The sequence below is a fragment of the Bos javanicus genome, chromosome 11 (assembly GCF_032452875.1).
Source record: "Bos javanicus breed banteng chromosome 11, ARS-OSU_banteng_1.0, whole genome shotgun sequence".
NCBI classification, from domain to species: Eukaryota; Metazoa; Chordata; class Mammalia; order Artiodactyla; family Bovidae; genus Bos; species Bos javanicus.
The window spans coordinates 3,191,589-3,211,933 of NC_083878.1; the positions used below are offsets into that span (position 1 = coordinate 3,191,589).

Sequence of the window (20,345 nt, forward strand, 5' to 3'; positions counted from 1 at the left end):
ACAGTTTATAAACAGATTTCTTTTAAAAAACTTTTTATACACAGAGAGGTTTTTCTGGCTTAAAGATCTATTCTGCTTTATTTTTACCCTCCAGACTTCACCCATTTTTATGTGCTGTCCTGGGGAAAGTGTCAGAGGTGGGTCAAAATGACAACAAGAGTAAGAAGGAAAATTATGACTCCATATTATGAGATTTGGGAGAAAATTTCTAGCCACATATCTTTAGTGGACAATTTTTACTGCCCAGGACATCTAGTGGAATCACAATTTTTCAGAAATGATTTATATCATTAGAAGTTCCCTTTCTAACAGAAAGACTTTGAGAGTGTAATTTCATATATTTGTTGAGTTTGTATTATTTATTCACTGTATTAAGAGAGAAAAATTGTAAAATTTTTTTACAAAATTTTTACAAAAAATTATAACACCACTGCTGATATTAATACGCCTTTATTTACTTCTCTTGAGATGAAATTCTACTGCAAGTATTTTCCAAAGTTCCATTAGAAGAAACAAGAGCAGCAGCTGGCAGATCAATTACAAAGAGAGACACAAAAGAAAGCAAGTATACATGCTTAAAACTCTTAAGTGTGTGTTTTTCTGTTGGCTTATATTCTGTGTTGGAGGCACTGTGCTGTCATCTTACCGTTCTTTAGAATAGCTACTTGTGCGGCAAAGACAAATTGAGATGTGAAGGAAAGAACTGTCTGAAATTTTCTCTATAAACCTCCGAGATGAAAGCGTGACTATCCCCCTATTTGGGGCAAATCCCTCAAGTTCATGGGCCAGACAAGTTCTTACTTTCTGGAGGCTGTTCAGAGGACAGAGACTGGAATTGCAAATGGGGTTTACCGTTTCTAACTTTTTGCTGAACACGCTTCATACTTCCACGTGCGTGACATGGCTTGAGGGTAATCCCAGGCCTGGGTGAGAGCTGGTGCAGTCGTTAGAGCCTCATTCCATGGATAAGATCAAGGACAAAAATCACTTGCCCTAGGGACATCTGTAGAAATAACAAAAGTGTAAAGCAGCTTCATAACATTATTATTTTTGAAGGAACACTTTGAGGATTAAGGCAGATCACAGGTCACAAGGACGGAATTGTGTGTCAGAAATTGCCAGCAGGGCCTGGCAGCGGAGGAGTGAGTGCTGTGTTGAAATTTTTGCATAAAGATGTGAACTTCGATATCTGAGGTTCCATTGCCATGGTCTCTGCACTCAGCAACTAGCTGGTGCTTCTCTCCACAATAACATACAAACTTCCAAACACACATTCCAAGTACAATTTGCTTTCTACATTAGCATTAGCATTTGCTTTCTGCATTAGCTCCCTGGATTGGGAGCTGCTTGGGATTAGTAGATGCAAACTAGTATATAGAGGATAAATACAAGCAAGGTCCTACGGTATGGCACAGGAAACTATATTCAATATCCAGTGATAAGCCATAATGGAAAATAATATGAAAAATCCTTTTAAAAAAACACTAAAAATAGGGGCCTGAGGTGCTTTTAAGGATGTACTGATAAATTTTTTTTCTGTTTTTTTCATGTGTTTCATCATCACAGGAGCAACTGTTGATGGGAATTCTCATGAACCAGAATTTTTCTTTGACAGCACAGGCAGAATGTCCAATAACGGTAAATGCAGATGGATAAAATTGGAGTTAGGGGTCAATAAGTGATACCTCTTCTTCCCGTTGCCCAAGTTCAGAACAGAGTGTGACACTAAGCTGAAGCTCCAGCAGATGGAGCTCAGACCATCTTCTCCAGGAATACTTGGCTGGCTGATGGGGTGCTTCCCCTGGAACCAGGAAGAGTGCTGTGACCACTGCTAAGGTTTGGGATACCCTTGCCTTCTCCAGTTCCCCTCCGCGAGAGATGTGGCTTTTGTAAAACTCATAGCATAGAGGAGCAGATCAAAATGTTTGCTCTCTGCAGAGAGACAGAGGCAGAGAGCTAGAGAGAGAGGGAAGGAGAAAGGAGCCAGTCACAAGCCCCTGAATCCTCCCAAACTTAGCAGTGAAGTCCCTCCTCTACCTTGGGGGCAGGGCTAGTGAGGGGCTGAGCACTTCCTGGAATCGGTACCCGGAGGGCTCTCTCGATCCTTCAGAGGATGAGCAGACTCATCTCAGATCCAATTAGGATGAACGCAAAACGGGATGAAGACAGGATAAGGAACTAGAATCCCACGCAGCATTTCTTCCCTTGACAGATTTAAAGATATAAAAGGAAAAATAAGGACTTCCCCTGGCAGTCCAGTGGTTAGGCTCAGCACTTGCAGGGGCACAGATTTAATTCCTGGACAGGGAACTAAGATCCCAAAAGCTGCATGGTGCAGCCAAGAAAGAATCAAAAACAAAAAAGGCTAAATATGTCACTGTCTGAGCTGGCAACTCTGTAGTCTTTCCTGGGTGCAGAAATAGAAACTAGGTCAGTGGTTCCCAGTCCCAACTATGCATCAGCCACAGGGAAGAGGCTGTGGAACGGAAAGAGCTTGTTCAATAGCCTTCTTCTGGGACTTTCCCGGTGGTCCAGTGGTTAGGACTTCCGCACTTCCAATGCAGGGGATGAAGGTTTGATCCCTGGTCAGGGAACTGAGATCCCACATGCCGCCTCCGCCTCCCCCCACCAAAAAAAAAAAATCCTTATTTCCAGAAAGTAGAAAGTGTTAGTGGCTCAGTTATGTCTGGACTCTTTGTGATCCCCTGACCTGTAGCCCGCCAAGCTCCTCTGTCCATGGGATTTCCCCAGGCAAGAATACTGGAGTGGGTTGCCATTTCCTTCTCTGGGAGACCTTATTTCCAGAAGTGACCAGGAATCTCTAGAAGTGGAGTCCTGGTTCTGCACATCTTTTCATATTCTCTGAGTGACTTGGCTACAGTCGGTCAGACGCCAGGCCCTGGCATTTGGAACCATTGGCTTAGATGGCTTTCGAAGATCGATTTACCACAGAATTCTCTTTAAAATAAATAGTTCTAATATCCCTGAATTTGCCCTACACATTTCCTTCTGTAAATTGCTTGATAGTCATAAATTAGATATGGTCGGGCATCTCTTTGGTACCCGGGTCTCCACTGGAAGGAGCGAGAGGATGTCTCTGTGCTGAGGACCACACTTGGGCGAGAGTGGCCTTATCAACACAGTCCACGTCATCCCGTTTTTCTGTGAAATGACTACCCAGGGTCCCTTTTAAGGACACCTGGAAGAACTTTTAGGTAAAAGAGTTTCACAGACGCGACACTGAGCAGTAATTTGCCATTGCTCGAGTCCTTACATTTTCTCACTAGACTAGCTGCCCAGTATCCCCAGGCCAGGACCTCCTTCTGTCTTCTGCTGAGTGGGCTCCCCCTGCTGGAAACATTACCAGTGGAGAACAGTGAGGGCAGCGTTTTCCTTTCAAGTGATTGCCATGTGAAAGAACTGTCAGATGCAGACCCTGACAGTGAGCACTTGCTGCCTCCCTGTTATGACACAGGAGTCCCTGGTGCCCAATTAAACTTGGTCCCCTGGGAAAAATGTGCCGCCCCCCCAGACATTTGCGGCATATCCCTACTGGTCCTGTTGGTAGATTTCAACGTTTGTGTATTACCAAAAATGACATCACCTCTAAAACTGTCGATCGATCATCAGCTTTATTGCTTTTTCTCCTTGAGAAGAGCTTGACTGGATGTTTGACCACTTTCTAAGTACAAAATGGACTTATTTTCCTCTCTTTTCCCAGATCCCCAAGGTGTGCAGTGATCGATCTAAACTTGGTGTGAAGCCAATTCTGTATTTTCTTTGTAAACAAAGGATCACATTACAAATTGATCATCACATTTATCTTGCTAATCCTTAATGTTGGGTTTCTAGGAGTCTCAAAATTAGAAGAAATATGTAGACTAGAAAACCTCCCTTGGGACTCTAATGTTAGGTTGAATCATTTGAACTTACTGTTTTTGCAGGTGAAAAATTGTCAAAGATCTCCAGTTTCATGCGGTTCAATCTAATATCTTGGGAATCCTTCAGGGGTCTCTGCTTAATGGTACAGGTTGTATACCTAGATCCTGGCTTCCTGCAGAGTATAGACGCCTCTGTAAGGATGTTACTTCTCTCCATCCACAATTCTTACACCAGACCAGAGGCAGCTGATTAAAATCCCCATTTATATAGACACAAGTGAATGTTCCTTTTTTGTTCAACGGTTTTCCTTGGAATTTCATTCTTACTGTGATTTTAGGTAGAGCAGTGGTAGGAGACACAAGAGATGCAGTTTCAATCCCTGGGTGGGGAAGATCCCCTGGAGAAGGGGATGGCACCCCACTCCAGTGTTCTTGCCTGAAGAATACTGTCTCCCATGGACAGAGGAGCCTGACGGGCTACAGTTCATGGGGTCACAAAGAGTCACAAAAACTGCAGTTTTAAAATATGTCCATAAAGTTTTTGATACCCCTCCCTTCAAAAGATGGAGCTTCATCTCCATTCCCTTGCTTGTGGGCTAAACGTAGTGACTTGCCTCTGATGACTGAATATGGCAGAAGTGATGTGCCACTCTTGAGATTAGGCCATAGAAGACATTGGGGTTTCCGCCTGGCTGTGTCTGGGATTGACTGGGGGTAAGTTGGCTGTCATGTTGTAAGGACACTCCAGCAGTTCTAAGGGGTCCCCTGTGATGGGGAGCTGAGTCCTCTTGCCTACAGCTGGTGCAGAGGTGAGACCTTCTGCCAACAGCTGTGTGAGCCATCTTGGAAGCAGAGCCTCCAGTGCTTTTCAGCCTTCAAATAACTACAGTCTGGGCCAACAAGACAGGTATAACTGGTGGCTCTGGTTCAGTGTCTTTCACGAGGTTGCTTGCAGTCGCAATCTCAGTTAAGACCTACCTATTGCTCTCCTTGGGAGAAGGCAATGGCACCCCACTCCAGTACTCTTGCCTGGAGAATCCCATGGACAGAGGGGCCTGGTGGGCTGCAGTCCATGGGGTCGCTAAGAGTCGGACATGACTGAGCGACGGCCCTTTCACTTTTCACTTTCATGCAGTGGAGAAGGAAATGGCAACCCACTCCAGTCTTCTTGCCTGGAGAATCCCAGGGATGGGGGAGCCTGGTGGGCTGCCGTCTTTGGGGTCGCACAGAGTCGGACACGACTGAAGCGACTTAGCAGCAGCAGCAGCATTACTCTCCTTCTCAGTGGTCAGCATTGTGCCAGGAATTGGGTAACTAGAGGGGGCATTCTTGTCTTCCAAAAGCTCACAGCTAGTAAGAGAATCAGTGTCATTAATAATTCCTGGACAGAAACCTGCTATAATTGAAGGTATTTAAAAAATGTTTTAGGGACTTCTGTGGTGTGAAAGTGCTGCACTCAATATGCCAGCAAATTTGGAAAACTTAGCAGTGGCCACAGGACTGGAAAAGGTCAGTTTTCATTCCAATCCCAAAGAAAGGCAATGCCAAAGAATGTTCAAACTACCACACAACTGCACTCATCTCACATGCTAGTAAAGTAATGCTCAAAATTCTCCAAGCCAGGCTTCAGCAATATGTGAACTGTGAACTTCCTGATGTTCAAGCTGGTTTTAGAAAAGGCAGAGGAACCAGAGATCAAATTGCCAACATCTGCTGGATCATCAAAAAAGCAAGAGAGTTCCAGAAAAACATCTATTTCTGCTTTATTGACTACACCAAAGCCTTTGACTGTGTGGATTACAATAAACTGTGGGAAATTCTGAAAGAGATGGGAATACCAGACCATCTGACCTGCCTCTTGAGAAATCTGTATGCAGGTCAGGAAGCAACAGTTAGAACTGGACATGGAACAACAGACTGGTTCCAAATAGGAAAAGGAGTACGTCAAGGCTGTATATTGTCACCCTGCTTATTTAACTTCTATGCAGAGTACATCATGAGAAACGCTGGACTGGAAGAAACACAAGCTGGAATCAAGATTGCTGGGAGAAATATCAATAACCTCAGATATGCAGATGACACCACCCTTATGGCAGAAAGTGAAAAGGAACTAAAAAGCCTCTTGATGAAAGTGAAAGAGGAGAGTGAAAAAGTTGGCTTAAAGCTCAACGTTCAGAAAACGAAGATCATGGCATCTGGTCCCATCACTTCATGGGAAATAGATGGGGAAACAGTGGAAACAGTGTCAGACTTTCTTTTTTGGGCTCCAAAATCACCGCAGATGGTGACTGCAGCCATGAAATTAAAAGACGTTTACTCCTTGGAAGGAAAGTTATGACCAACCTAGATAGCATATTCAAAAGCAGAGACATTACTTTGGCAACAAAGGTCTGTCTAGTCAAGGCTATGGTTTTTCCTGTGGTCATGTATAGATGTGAGAGTTGGACTGTGAAGAAGGCTGAGTTCGAAAGAATTGATGCTTTTGAACTGTGGTGTTGGAAAAGACTCTTGAGAGTCCCTTGGACTGCAAGGAGATCCAATCAGTCCATTCTGAAGGAGATCAGCCCTGGGATTTCTTTGGAAGGAATGATGCTAAAGCTGAAACTCCAGTACTTTGGCCACCTCATGTGAAGAGTTGACTCATTGGAAACGACTCTGATGCTGGGAGGGATTGGGGGCAGGAGGAGAAGGGGACGACAGAGGATGAGATGGCTGGATGGCATCACTGACTCGATGGACGTGAGTCTGAGTGAACTCCGGGAGTTGGTAAGGGATAGGGAGGCCTGGCGTGCTGCGATTCATGGGGTCGCAAAGAGTCAGACACGACTGAGCAACTGAACTGAACTGAACTGAAGTGTGGTGGTCCAACGGTGAAGAATCCACCTTCCAATGTAGGGGACTCAGGTTCTATCCCTGGTTGGGGCAGGGATCCCTCATGCCCATGGGGCATCTAAGCCTGCTTGCCACAATTAGAGAGAGGCCCTTGTGCCACAGCAGAGACCTAGCACCACACACTCCCTGCCACCAAAACAAGTGTTTTCGGTTGTACTTGCATGGGACTTTGGAAGGTCAAACGAGAAGCAGGTCTGCTTCCTAAGGTGTTTCGAGTAGGGGGGTGTGAAGAAAGAAAGGGTCTGAGGAGCCCCTGCGGATAGTGGAGAAGGTGACACCCCACAAGAAAAGGAGGCTGACTGGACCCCTCTTGAGAGGCCAGGAGCCACTCTGGGCTACTCTGTGGGGACCAGGAAATCCCAGACCACACTGTCCGCATCTCTCCCTTAGACCTTTCAAAAAACCAGAATTAATGGTAAAAAGTAAGACAGCTGGCTAGGAAGAGGGATGAAGAAATTATCCTTTTGAGAAGTGAAGTGTCTTGGAAAGAGTGTGCCCAGGTTTGTGGAGAGTTCAAGCCCTTAATGATTAGTAGTAGCTCCACTGAAGTGAGTTTAGTCTTCAATAACAGTGTAACAATATATTGTTAACACAAGCAAAGGCTCATTTCTATGCGAGAGCCTCCTGAGAGTAAAACAAACGAAACCCAAAGAAATTCTAAAGATGTAAAACTTCAGCTTTTCCATAAGAACAAAGCCAAAATTTCTTGGTTCTGGGCTCGTTCAAGATGATTTTTACCAGGTCTAGGATGTTACTGATGGACAGCTTGGATCAAGTCTCCACCGTGGAAATGCGGCCCGTGGGGCAGGGGGAGGGGGGGTTGTTCCTTGTACTTGCTCTTGTAATGGATTGCTGCTTTTCTCACAGATGATGGCTTTCTAAAGCTGAAATAGAGCTTGAAAATTGACTGTATTTGGCGAACCTTGGTAATCGTGCTTATTTTTTGTCTCACAGAAAACAATCCAGCAGATGATCAGAATCACAGTCCACCACATGTGGAAAACATCTCCCAAACTCTCCGAAGATCGTCAGGTAAATGAGAATTTATGACCATATTGGTGATAAGTGTAGATTGTGGCTCCTGATTCTGCTTTTTGTTTTTGTGTTACAGAGACAAGGAATGTCAAAATTTGTGTTTAAGTGGCAAGTCCATCTTTTTTTTTTTGAACAACGCTATGGAAGAGCAAGGCAAACACAACCCCTTAGTAGATTAAATCTATGTTATCCAGAGTTTTCTGTCTGTAGTGGTTAATTTCTCAACTCTGATTGGACAAGCTGGCATTTCCAAAGTCAAGTAATTACCAGTCATATCAATCTGCACATTTTCTCTCTTTTTCTAAGCCAAATTGAATAAAGAACAAGTTTCTTTCTTTCTCCAGAAATAATTTAACCATGTGAGGCTGTTATCACATACTTCCTGGACAGATTCATCTGCAGAGTTAGCTGTAGATTTTCAACCCTGTCTGTTTCTATTAAACCATTCTGTGGTCCCTCTACCAATAATTGAATATTTGGGTGTATTTAATCTTCTGCATTGCCCTTGTAATTTAAGAAACATTCTTTTTTAAAATTGAAGTATAATTGACTTAAAATATCATATTAGCTTCAGGTATAAAATATAGTATTCCAATATTTTTATACATTACAAAATGATCACCATAAATTTAGTTATTGGGCTTCCCAGATCACTCAAGTGGTAAAGAATCTGCCTGCAACGCAGGAGACCCAGGTTGATCCCTAGGTTGAGAAGATACCCCGGAGAAGGGAATGGCTACCGACTCAGGTATTCTTGCCTGGGGAATTCCATGGACAGAGGAGCCTAGCAGGTTATAGTCCATGACATCGCAAAGAGCCGGACGTGACAGAGCAACTCACACTTTTCAAGTTTAGTTGCTATCTGGCACCACACAAAGTTACTACAATATTACTGACTATATTCCCTGTGCAGTGCATTACATCCTTGTGACATGTTTATTTTATAACTGGAAGTTTGTTCCTCTTAATCTCCCTCATCTGTTTCACTCCTCTGTTTGTGTGTGTGTATGTGTGTGTGTGTGTGTATGTGTGTATGTGTGTGTGTGTGTATTTATATTATTTTTTACATTCCACATACAAGTGAGATCGTATAATATTTGTCTTTGTCTGTCTGACTTACTTCACTCAGTATTATAATCTCTAGGTCCATCCATTTGCCACAGATGGCAATATTTCATTCTTTTCTTCATACAAATTTTAGAATTATTTGTCCTAATTCCTTGAAAAACGCCATTGGTATTTTGATAGGAATTACATTGAATCTGTAGATTCCAACTGTTTATTTGAATTCCTCATTTTTTTTTTTTCTTGTCTGGTTTCTCTGGCTAGGACTAATACCGTGCTGAATAAAAGTGGACAGAGTAGGCATACTTGTCTTTTTCTGATCTTAGAGGAAATTCTTTCAGCTTTTCACCATTGAGTATGATCTCTTAAGTTCGAATGCATTCTGATAGTCCTGCATTTCCACTCCTGCATCCTCGCCATATTTAACGTTTTTGACGTCAGATTTTACACCTTTTTGTTCTGTGTATCCTTACTTTTTGTGGCCGTAGATGATTTTACTACTTCTGTCTTTTAACCTTCCTACTAGCTTTATAAGTGGTTATTCCACTACCTTACTATATGTTTGCTTTTACCAATGAGATTTTTCCTTTTGTAATTTTCATATTTCCAGTCGTGGTCTTTTTTTTCTTTCCCCGCTTAGAGATGTCCCTCTAAGTTTTCCTGTAAAACTGCTTCAGCGTAGCTTTCGCATGTCTGTAAAACTCTTTATCTCTCTCTCAAATCTGAGTGATATTTGCGGGGTAGACTATTCATGGTTGCAGGTTTTTTCCTTTCACCACTTTGAACATCGTGCCACTCCCTTCTGGTCTGCAAAGTTTCTGCTGAAATGTCAGCCGATAGCCTAATGGGAGTTTCCTTATACATGACAAATTGCTTTTCCCCTTGCTGCTTTGTGGGTTTCCTCTTTATTTTTTTCTTTTAAAATTCTTTTTATTGGAGTATATTCTTTATCTTTAATTTTTGCCACTTTAGATCTTGGCGCAGACCTCTTTGGAGTCATCCTGTTTGAGACTGTGCTTTTTGGACCTGGATGCCTGTTTCCTTTCCCCGATTGGGGAAGTTTCAGCTATTATTTCTCCAAGTGAGTTCCCTGCCCCGTTCTTCACTCTTCTCCTTCTTGTTCTCTGCAGTGTGAATGTTAGTTTTCTTGATGTTGTCCCAGAGGTTTCTTAAACTATCCTCATTTTTTGGAAACATTTTTTAATTTAATATACATATTAATATATTCCAGGCTTCCCTGGTGGCTCAGTGCTTACAATGCAGGAGACCTGGGTTTGATCCCTGGGTTGGGAAGATCCCCTGGAGAAGGAAATAGCAAACCACTCCAGTATTCTTGCCTGGGAAATCCCATGGACATGGAGTCTGGTGGGCTACAGTCCATAGATTTGCAAAGAGTTGGACATGACTTAGTGTACACAAACACATTAGTATATATTAAGGGCTTCCCTTGTGGCTCAGCTGGTAAAGAATCTGCCTACAATATTCCTGGGTTGGGAAGATCCCTTGGAGAAGGATATACACATTAATATATTAGCATATTATATTTAATTTAACACAATATATTAACATGTTATATTTTAAAATTTACTATCCTCATTTTTTGAAATGTTTTTTAACATATGTATTAATATATTAACATATCCTCATTTTTGAAATATTTTTTATTTAACATACATATTAATATATTAACATATCCTCATTTTTGGAAATATTTTTATTTAATTTTACTTTATTTTTAAAAATTAATTAATTAATTTTAATTGGAGGCTAATTACTTTACAATATTGTGGTGGTTTTTGCCATACATTGACATGAATCAGCCACGGGTGTACATGTGTCCCCCCGTCCTGAACCCTACTCCCACCTCCATCCCCATCCCACCCCTCTGGGTTGTCCCAGTGCACTGGCTTTGAGTGCCCTGCTTCATGCATCGAACTTGGACTGATGATCTGTCTCACATATGGTAATATATGTGTTTCAATGCTATTCTCTCAAATCACCCCACCCTTGCCTTCTCCCACAGAGTCCAAAAGCCTGTTCTTTACATCTGTGTCTTTTTTGCTGTCTCACATATAGGGTCATTGTTACCATCTTTCTAAATTCCATATATATGCATTAATATACTGAATTGGTGTTTTTCTTTCTGACTTACTTCACTCTGGGTAATAGGCTCCAGTTTCATCCAGCTCCTTAGAACTGACTCAAATGTGTTTTTTTTAATAGCTGAGTAATATTCCATTGTGTATATGTACCACAGCTTTCTTTATCCATTCATCTGCTGATGGACATCTAGGTTGCTTCCATGTCCTGGCTATTATAACAGTGCTGCAGTGAATATTGGGGTACATGTGTCTCTTTCAATTCTGGTTTCCTGGGTGCGTATGCCCAGCAGTGGGATTGCTGGTTCGTATGGCAGTTTTATTTCCAGTGTTTAAGGAATCTCCACACTGTTCTCCATGGTGGCTGTACTAGTTTTCATTCCCACCAACAGTGTAAGAGGGTTCCCTTTTCTCTGCACCCTCTCCAGCATTTATTCCTTGTAGACTTTTGGATCGCAGCCATTCTGACTGGCGTGAGATGGTACCTCATTGTGGTTTTGATTTGCATTTCTCTGATAATGAGCGATGTTGAGCATCTTTTCATGTGTTTGTTAGCCATTTGTATGTCTTCTTTGGAGATATGTCTGTTTAGTTCTTAGGCCCATTTTTTGATTGGGTCGTTTATTTTTCTGGTATTGAGTTGTATGAGCTGCTTGTATATTTTTGAGATTAATTCTTTGTCAGTTGCTTCATTTGCTGTTATTTTCTCCCATTCTGAAGGCTGTCTTTTCACCTTGACTAGAGTTTCCTTCATTGTGCAAAAGCTTTTTAAGTTTAATTAGGTCCCATGTGTTTATTTTTGCTTTTATTTCCATTACTCTGGGAGGTGGGTCATAGAGGATCTTGCTGTGATTTATGTCAGAGAGTGTTCTGCCTATATATTCCTCTAGGAGTTTTATAGTTTCTGGTCTTACATTTATATCTTTAATCCATTTTGAGTTTATTTTTGTGTATGGTGTTAGAAAGTGTTCTAGTTTCATTCTTTTATAGGCAGTTGACCAGTTTTCCCAGCACCACTTGTTAAAGAGATTGTCTTTTCTCCATTAACATTAATATATTAACATATTCAGTTTAACATAACATATGAACATTATTTAATATAACATATGAACATATTATATTTTTTAATTTGCTATCCTCATTTGTTAAAATTCTTTTTCCTTTCTATGCTCAGCTTGGGTGATTTCCACCCCTCCATCTTCCAGTTTGTGGACCCGTTCCTCTGTATCACCTAATGTACTGTTGGTTCCCTCTAGTGTATTTTTTATTTCAGTTATTATTCTTCAAGTCTGTTTGTTTCTTCTTTATATTTGCTGACTCTTTGTTAAATTTCTCACTGTTCATCATTCTCCTAAGTTCACTGAGCATCTTTATGATCCTACCATGACCTTTTTTATCTGCTAGGTTGCTTCTCTATACTTTGCTTAGTTCTTTGGGGGTTTTGTTTTATTCCTTTGTTTGAAATATCTTCATATGTCTCCACATTTTACATAATTGTGTTTATTTCTAAGTGTTAAGTAAATCAGTCATGTTTCCTTTTCTTAGAGAAGTGGCCTTATGTATGAGATTTCCTAGGGGGCCCACAGCCCACTTCCCTATGGTCTCCCAAGCTATGTGCTCTAGCAGTGCCCACTCTGTGGGCTTGATGGGCTCTTTTGTTGTGACAGGGCTGGCTACTGTGGGTGCTGGTAGATGAGGTTGGCCCTTGACTTAGTTGGCTGCCAGGCCCTGCCGGGCCCTCTGGTGTTGCAGCACTGGGTCCTGGGGTGGCTGGCTGCAGAGCCCAGGAGTCCTGGGACTGGTGCCAGTCCAATGGTGGGCAGGCAAGCCCCCAGCACTGATAGACTAGAGGGAGGACTCAAAGACTCCACGATGGTGCTTGCCAGTCCCAGAGTCCTTGTGGAAGAGCAAGTCCCCCAAAATGGCTATGCCAGCATCCGTGTTCTCAGGGGGGTCCCTATTGCGTCCTCCCTGTCTGGGAGCCTCTCTGAGATCAGCAAGGGGCTCTGACCAGAGTCCTTTCAAATTATTGCCTCTGTGCTGGGACTGAGATTTTGGGTGTATTCTATAAGAGCAGAGTCTCTGTTGGTTTTTGTTTATTTGTTTTGTTTGTTTTTTAATATTTATTCATTTGGCCGCACCAGGTCTTAGTTGTGGCAGGCGAGCTCTTAATTGTGGCATGTGGAATCCAGCCCCCGACCAGGGATCGACCTTGCCTTCCCTGCACTGGGAGCGTGGAGTCTTAGCCACTGGGCCGCCAGGGAAGTCCGTGGTTTTCTACAACTGTTTATCTCTTCTGTTTGCAAACCCTGCTGGTCTTCAAAGCCAGGAAGCTCATCTTCCTGGTGCAGGAGCCCTGGGCTAGGGAGGCCAAAGTGGGGTTTGAACCCCTGCTCCTTGGGGAGAATATCCACGGTTGTGATTATCCTCCTGTTTGCAGATCACCTTGCCTGCGGAGTAGGTCCTGATTATACCCTGTTTCACCATGGTTCCTTCTTTATATCTCCAGTTGTGGGAAATCTTTTCTACTGGTCTTCAGGTCATTCTCATAGATGGTCATTCTGTAAATAGTTGTAATTTTGTCGTGCTCGTGAGAGGAGATGAGCTCAGGGTCTTCCTATTCTACCATCTTGGCCACATACCTCAAGAAACATTTTTTAAATAGTACTTTGTGGTTATGAATTGTTTTCACGAACATCATACTATCAGGGAGATAGGTCTTATTATCTCTTGTTTTATACCAGTCGACCCTGGGGTCAGAGAGGCTCGGCAGCTAGTCGAAAGGCTCCTGCTAGGTCCTGTAGGTGTGGTCCCTGACCAGTAGCACCAGCATCACTTGGGGTGCCACACCCCAAACTTACTGAATCAGAAACTCTAGGGTGGTGCCCAGCAGTCTGTGTTCTAACAGGCCTCCTGGTGATTCTGATGCACACCCCAGAGTGAGAACCACGGCCTGGGTCTATCCAGGAATGTGTTAGATTAAAAAAATAAACAACGCACGCTCTGGAGCCTGTGTGCCTCAGTTAGAGAAAGCCCACACGCAGCAACTAAAACCAAGTGCAACCAAAAATGAATAAATTTAAAAATCCCAAAACACTGATGTACATTTTGACCTTTCTCCTGACTCCTCACTTTGACTCTGGAGGCATTTACTTTCATCATGAAAACAGAACTAGTCAGAGGCTGCTGGTTGTTTTCAGATGAACACGTTTTGTGTTTGTGTTTTGCAGATCACATTGCAGAGGAGCAGAGGGATCAAGAATCCTCTCTATTCAACAGGGATGTGAGTGATATGCAGTCAACGACCATCAATAAGGGGACGCTTCAAGAAGCAGTCAGTCCAGGTATTAATAATAATCTGCACAGCATGAGCTAAAAAAGATGCCTCAGTATGGATGTCTTCAGAAGGCATCTGTTTGCCTTTCATGGTATTTTAATGGAACAGACTAAATGTCAGCACACCTTTAATTTACTCACAAAAGCATACAGACAGCAGTTAAAATTATGAATTGAATTAACTCCAGGAAATTAAAAAAAAAATCTGTCTTTTGGCCATGCCACGAGTCATTCGAGACCTTAGTTCCTTGACCAGGGATTGAATCAGTGCCCCCTGCAGTGGAAGCACAGAGTTTTAATCACTAGACTGGTACGGAAGTCCCTAACTCCAAGAATTTGCCCCTACCCTTTCAAAAAGATGGTCTTCCATGGTGGCTCAGATGGCGAAGAATTCTGCAATGCAGGAGACCTGGGTTCCATCCCTGGTTCGGGAAGGTCCCTTGGAGAAGGGAATGGCAACTCATTCCAGTATTCTTGCCTTGAGAATCCCATGGACAGAGGAGCTGGTGGTCTATAGTCCGTGGGGTCACATGAGTCGGTCATGACTGAGTGAGCAACATTTTCACTTTCACTTTCAAAAAGATGCTACTCTGATGTTGTTTCTACACAGCTAGGGTCACTCATAACATAGGCATCATGTTCACAGTCCTTGACATTACTGAGCACTGATGCTTTCTAACAAGCAGGAGGGATTACATGCCAAAGGTTAACCTAGTCCTTGATCTTCACCTTGGATAGCCTGAGCTGGGTCCATTCAGAATGGATAGAAACTTACCCATCATGGCAGTGTGCTGGTACCAAGCCCAGGATACTCCCTTCACATAGCCACCCACTATCAAAATCATAGCTGGTTGTCACTTCCTAACTCTCAGGGATTAAATGCTGAATCATCCCAGCAGAGCCCTTAGAGCTGCTTGCTGCTGCTGCCTCTTGACATATAGCTGATGAAGGTGGGGAGTTGGCGGTGCCCCAGTTGACTCCCTGTATCCCAAGAAGGCCCTTGGCCAGCATCCTCCTTCCTGCATCACTAAGCTCCCCTCAGCAGCTCTCCACATCTGACTCCTATCACTCTACCTCTGTGCCCCATTTCCCTGGTTCCTGTGTCTGTTTTGGGTCACGTTACAAATGGGGTAACCGAAGCTCTGAGTCCCCAGTGTCAGCTGGGACACCTTCCTTTGAGCTCTAGCTAAGATTGCCTTGTAGTCCCCAGCCCACATGCAGGGACATTCCAAATCTACCCTCAAGCTTTCTGCAAGTCCTCAAGAGTCGAAAGAGTTTGGCATCATGCTTGCCTTATGTCATGAAATTCCCGCAAACCCACATGCACACAAGGCAGATAGCATGCATGGCAGAATTTCCTGAAGCTGGGAGTGGCGGGCAGCAGAGAAGAGACTGTATCTTTGCCCTGTGAAAGCCTCGGACTGAAGACTTGACTCTGTTTTTCTTTTTTTGTTGATTGAGGTATAGTTGATTTACAATGTTGTATCAGTTTCTGGTGTACAGCAAAGTGATTCAGGATATAAACATATATATACACACACGCACGCACACACACGCACACACATGCACACGTATTCTTTTTCAGATTCTTTTTCATTACGGTTTGCTATAGGACATTGAATATAGCTCCCTGTGCTACACAGTAGGGCCTTGTTGTTTATGTAGTTCATATATAATAGTGTATACCTGCTAATCCCAAACTCCTGATTTATCCCTGCCCCGCCTTGGTAACCATAAAAGTTTGTTTTCTACTTCAGTCTGTTTCTGTTTTGTAAATCAGTCCACTTGTATCATTGTTTGTAGATCCCACATGTGAGTGGTAGCATGTGGTATTTGTCTTTCTCCGTCTGACTTATTTCACTCACTGTGATCACCTCTAGGTCCAGTCATGCTGCTGGGACCAGCATTATTTCACTCCTTTTTTATGGTTTGGGCTGTCTTTCTTAAAAGCCGTCGCAGCAGGACTTTGACCTCCTATGGTGGTCCTACCTCCTCCCTCCGTCTTCACTCTCACCTTTTTCTCTTCCTCACCTCCTCCAAACTGGCCACTTGGCTCCTCGCTAACTCGTAGCCTCAGCATCTCACCTTCACCACCAAAGAGGTCATGAATGTCTTTCCCTAAACATAGCCCATTTCTTCCCCAAGAGGACTCCTGGAGCCAGCAGCTGAGGTTTTCATCTGGGCCCCAAGCAGAACCAACAGGCTGTGCTCTGGGTGTGTATGGGACGGCCGCTGTCTGCTGACTCGGCTCTGTGTCTTCTCACGTAGATGTTCCCAGCAGGGGCATGCCGTGCTCACAGCTTCTGCAGTTCCTCCAGAAGAACATCATCGTCGCTGCCGTCTCAGTGGTGGGAATCGTCACGGCCACGGGGCTGCTGCTGCTGGCACTGGTCACGTACATCAGGAAGAAACAGTCACTGTGAGTGGCTCTCAGGGCCCGCCTTCCCCCCAGGAGCCCACAGGTGTTTGTGCCGGCGTTGGCCCAGAGTGTCCTCTGACCCCGGATCCAGAGGAGGGCGGGGCCTCCGAGCCTGGCTGTGTGTCCGCACTGGTTGGCGTGCGTCCTGGACACCCTGCCTTTGGTTCCGATGCACAGCTGGGTTTGGGGTTTCCTGGTCTGGGCCGTCCTGGCCTCTGAAGGCCACCACAGATCAGGCCACACTGCTTCTTATACTGAGGGCCACTGAAAGAGGAGACGGGACAGCCTCTGGCAGAAAGGTCAGAAAACAGGAACGTGGGGGTAGAAAGGAATGGAAAGGCCCAGCTCCGGGATTGTGGGGAGGGAGGCTCCGGAGGAGAGGAGAGGACGGCTGACGTTCAGCTAGCTCACGCTCCTGCAGCAGCGCTGGTTGTTAGAATATTGAAATATGCCTCTGCTGGTTGGTAAACAGCCCCTTCCCAGGGACCTCCCCAGACTTCCCAGTTCCCCGTGAGCCAGCAAAGGAAGGATTAATGTCTGGCACATCAGGGAACCCTCCAGGACTCTGTTCCAACTGTGGCCGTCTTGACTAGTCAGTTTCCTCCTGTGCTAGCTGTTAAATCCCTGGTTATCCCCCTGATGGGAGAGCTCAAGCACAGTGGCTCTGACCAGAAGCAGGCGCGACAAAGGTTTTACAACCTTATGCATTTGCAGTAACGGTACCTCGAAATTATCTGCCTCAGTCTACATCCCTTGGGACACACACGGGGAAGATCAGCTCCCTAGGGCCGCTCAGGTCCTGCCCACCACTGTGTTGGATACTGAGCCTGTCCACAGGGAAAAGGGGGCCATGGTGTGTGGTGACCCCACCCGCCCCCATCACTGCAGTATTTACATTTCCCTACAACAATGGCATGGCTTTCCCTAAAAGTGTCCTTTAAAATGCCAAGGCTCCCAGGACCAATAACCCTTTCAGGCCAACCACCACCACCTCACACCCAGCAGTGGGTCCCTTGAAGTGAAAGAGGAGCCCTAAATATGGCAAATGTTAAGAGAGAAGATTTAAAGAGCTCCTGGGAATAACTTGACCCGTTTCATGGTTCTGACCGGGGCCTGTCCATCAGATTCGCCATTTCCCTCCTGGGTCTTTCAGAAGTATCAAAAGAAGTAGTGAGTGAAGGCTGCGGCTCCATTCCAAAGACAAGAAGCAAAGCTGCGAAGAGCCTGGGTTGGTTATGAGAAAGTTGGGGGGGCGGGGGACATAGTTCCCAGAGGCAAAATGAATTTCACATGTGACACACCTTCCTGACGGGTAGTACTCAGACTCCTCCCCGCTCAGAAATGTCAGCCTCTGTTGCCTCCCAGGGAATAGACCTTAGGAATTGCTACATATTTAGTTGTGGAGTACAGCTTCTGTGTGTTTTCTTTTAGACATTCTCCGGCAGACATCACATACAATATTTTTATAATGAATGGAAAGACTTGGTGGCAGAAGTCTCAAGACAAGAAGACCAAAAAGCATGCAGGAAAACAGAAACGGTTGAAGTTAAATGCCGGTATCTAAGCCAGGTGGTGAGCCCAGCCACCAGCACCTAAAGCTGTGACGTGAGGTGCTTCTCCATCCAGACGCGTGGAAAGGCATTTGGATTTCTGGCTGTGAGGTACACCCTAAAAAATGTACCTTTTCCTCTCAATTTTGAATGGACCAAGAAAACAGTTTTGACCACAGATTGCTCATATGGTAACAGCATTAATGGCTAATACAGGAGGCTTAGCATGTTTCCCCAGAGACTAACCTGACAAAATAATGGATTGATTTATTTATTAAAACATTGGTTCGTTTTTTTCAGCCATTCATTGAACAGATATGAATTGAACAACTAATATCCAGGTGGTATTAAAATACACGAGGCAGTCAGAAGTATTTGAATCAGGCATGGCTATCACAGGTTTCTGAAGACAAGCAAACAGCCAGCTGAAGCTCTCTGGTAGTCAATTTATGCCTCTGTGTCTCCACTGCTGAAGGGGCCAAGGGTCTGAGGCTTGGGGTCCAGAGAAGAAAGGAGGGGAGAGGAAACTTATGTTGGTCTTTCAAGAGCAAGAGAGTGGCCATTATAGCTCAGGCTATTCTTGCCCCTACATTGGAAGACAGGGGCCGGAGAGAAGGATGCTACCTTCCTGTCTCCTGGAAGGGGGTTCCTGAGGCTGGAGGAGGTTGCCCTGCAGCTGCGTGTGTGACCACAGGGGTCCCTCAGGTGCCGTCCATGCCTTCCCATGTCACTTGAAGGGGACGCACACCTTCTTACGTCTGGGAATGTGAAAGGGGCGATGGAGGAGCCCAGCCAAAAGCACACTCTTGGGGTTGGGTCTTAGTCATTCTGGGAAGGACAAGGACAGGAACGAGATCTGAGGTCAGAGGTTCAAGAAAGGGCTGTGGCCTAAGCAAAGTTCCCAATCAAGGGATGAGGGGACCTGGCTCAAGACATCTATGAGGAGCATGTTATTTGTAGACATTTTAATGACGGCCATTCTGACCGGTATGAAGTGGTACCTCGTTATAGTTTTGATTTGCAGTTCTCGAATTAGCCATGTTGAGCATCTTTTCGTGTGCCTGTTGAAAGTGAAAGTGTTAGTCACTCAGTCATGTCCCACTCTTTTCGACCCCATGGACTATAGCCTGCCAGGCTCCTCTGTCCATGTAGTTTTCCAGGCAAGAATACTGGAATGGGTTGCCACTGCCTGTTGGCCACATGTGTTTCTTTTTTTGCAGAAATGTCTACTTAGATCTTCTGCCCAATTTTCAATTCAGTTGTTTGGTTTTTTGTTGCTGAGTTATATGAGCTGCTTATATATTTTGGAAATTAAGGCTTTATCAGTTGCATTGCTTGCAAATATTTTCTCCCATTCTGTAGGTTGTCTTTTCATTTTATTTATGGTTTCCTTTGCTGTGCAGAAGCTTTTAAATTTAATTAGGTTCCATTTGTTTATTTTTGTTTTTATATCTATTGTCTTGAGAGACCTAAGAAAACATCAGTACAATTTATGTCAGAGAATGTTTTGCCTATGATCTCTTCTAGGAGTTTTATAATGTCATATTTTCGGATTCCCAGGTGATGCTAATGGTAAAGAATCCTCCTGCCAATGCACGAGATGTAAGGGACATGGGTTCAATCCTTAGCAGGATCCCCTGGAGGAGGGCATGGCAACTCACTCCAGTATTCTTGCCTGGAGAATCCCATGGACAGAGGAGCCTGGTGGGTTGCAAAGAGTTGGACACAACTGAAGCAACTCAGTACGCACCTTATATTTAAGTCTTTAAGCCGTTTTGAGTGTCTTTTTGTGTATGGTGTGTGGGAGTGTTATAACTTCTTTGATTTACATGTGGCTGTCCGACTTTCCCAACACTACTTGCTGAAAAGACTTTTCTTCCATTGTATATTCTCACCGCCTTTTTGAAGATTAATTGACCATAGGTGAATGGGTTTATTTCTGGGTTCTCTAGACTGTTGCATTGATTCACGTCTGTTGTGCCAATACCATGCTGTTTTGATTATTGTAACTTTGTAGTGTTGTCTGAAGTCTGAGAGAGTTATGCCTCCTGTTTTATTGTTTTTCTTC

At 44.1% G+C, this 20,345-nt stretch overlaps 1 protein-coding gene across 4 annotated transcripts in view; it reads left to right on the forward strand.

Annotated features, from left to right (window-relative positions):
* The window catches only part of C11H2orf92 (chromosome 11 C2orf92 homolog), a 42,411-nt gene extending 23,831 nt beyond the window's left edge, over positions 1-18,580 (forward strand). For 2 of the 4 annotated variants that reach the window (XM_061431578.1, XM_061431579.1), the window contains 6 exons: positions 469-561; positions 1,567-1,638; positions 7,728-7,805; positions 14,203-14,316; positions 16,577-16,727; positions 18,159-18,580. In XM_061431578.1, the coding sequence (XP_061287562.1) occupies positions 469-561; positions 1,567-1,638; positions 7,728-7,805; positions 14,203-14,316; positions 16,577-16,727; positions 18,159-18,291 (641 nt within the window). In that variant the 3' untranslated portion in view covers positions 18,292-18,580. The remainder of the gene's footprint in view (positions 1-468; positions 562-1,566; positions 1,639-7,727; positions 7,806-14,202; positions 14,317-16,576; positions 16,728-18,158) is intronic. The other 2 variants (XM_061431580.1, XM_061431581.1) reach the window with 2 other exon arrangements.
* Positions 18,581-20,345: the final 1,765 nt, after the last annotated feature.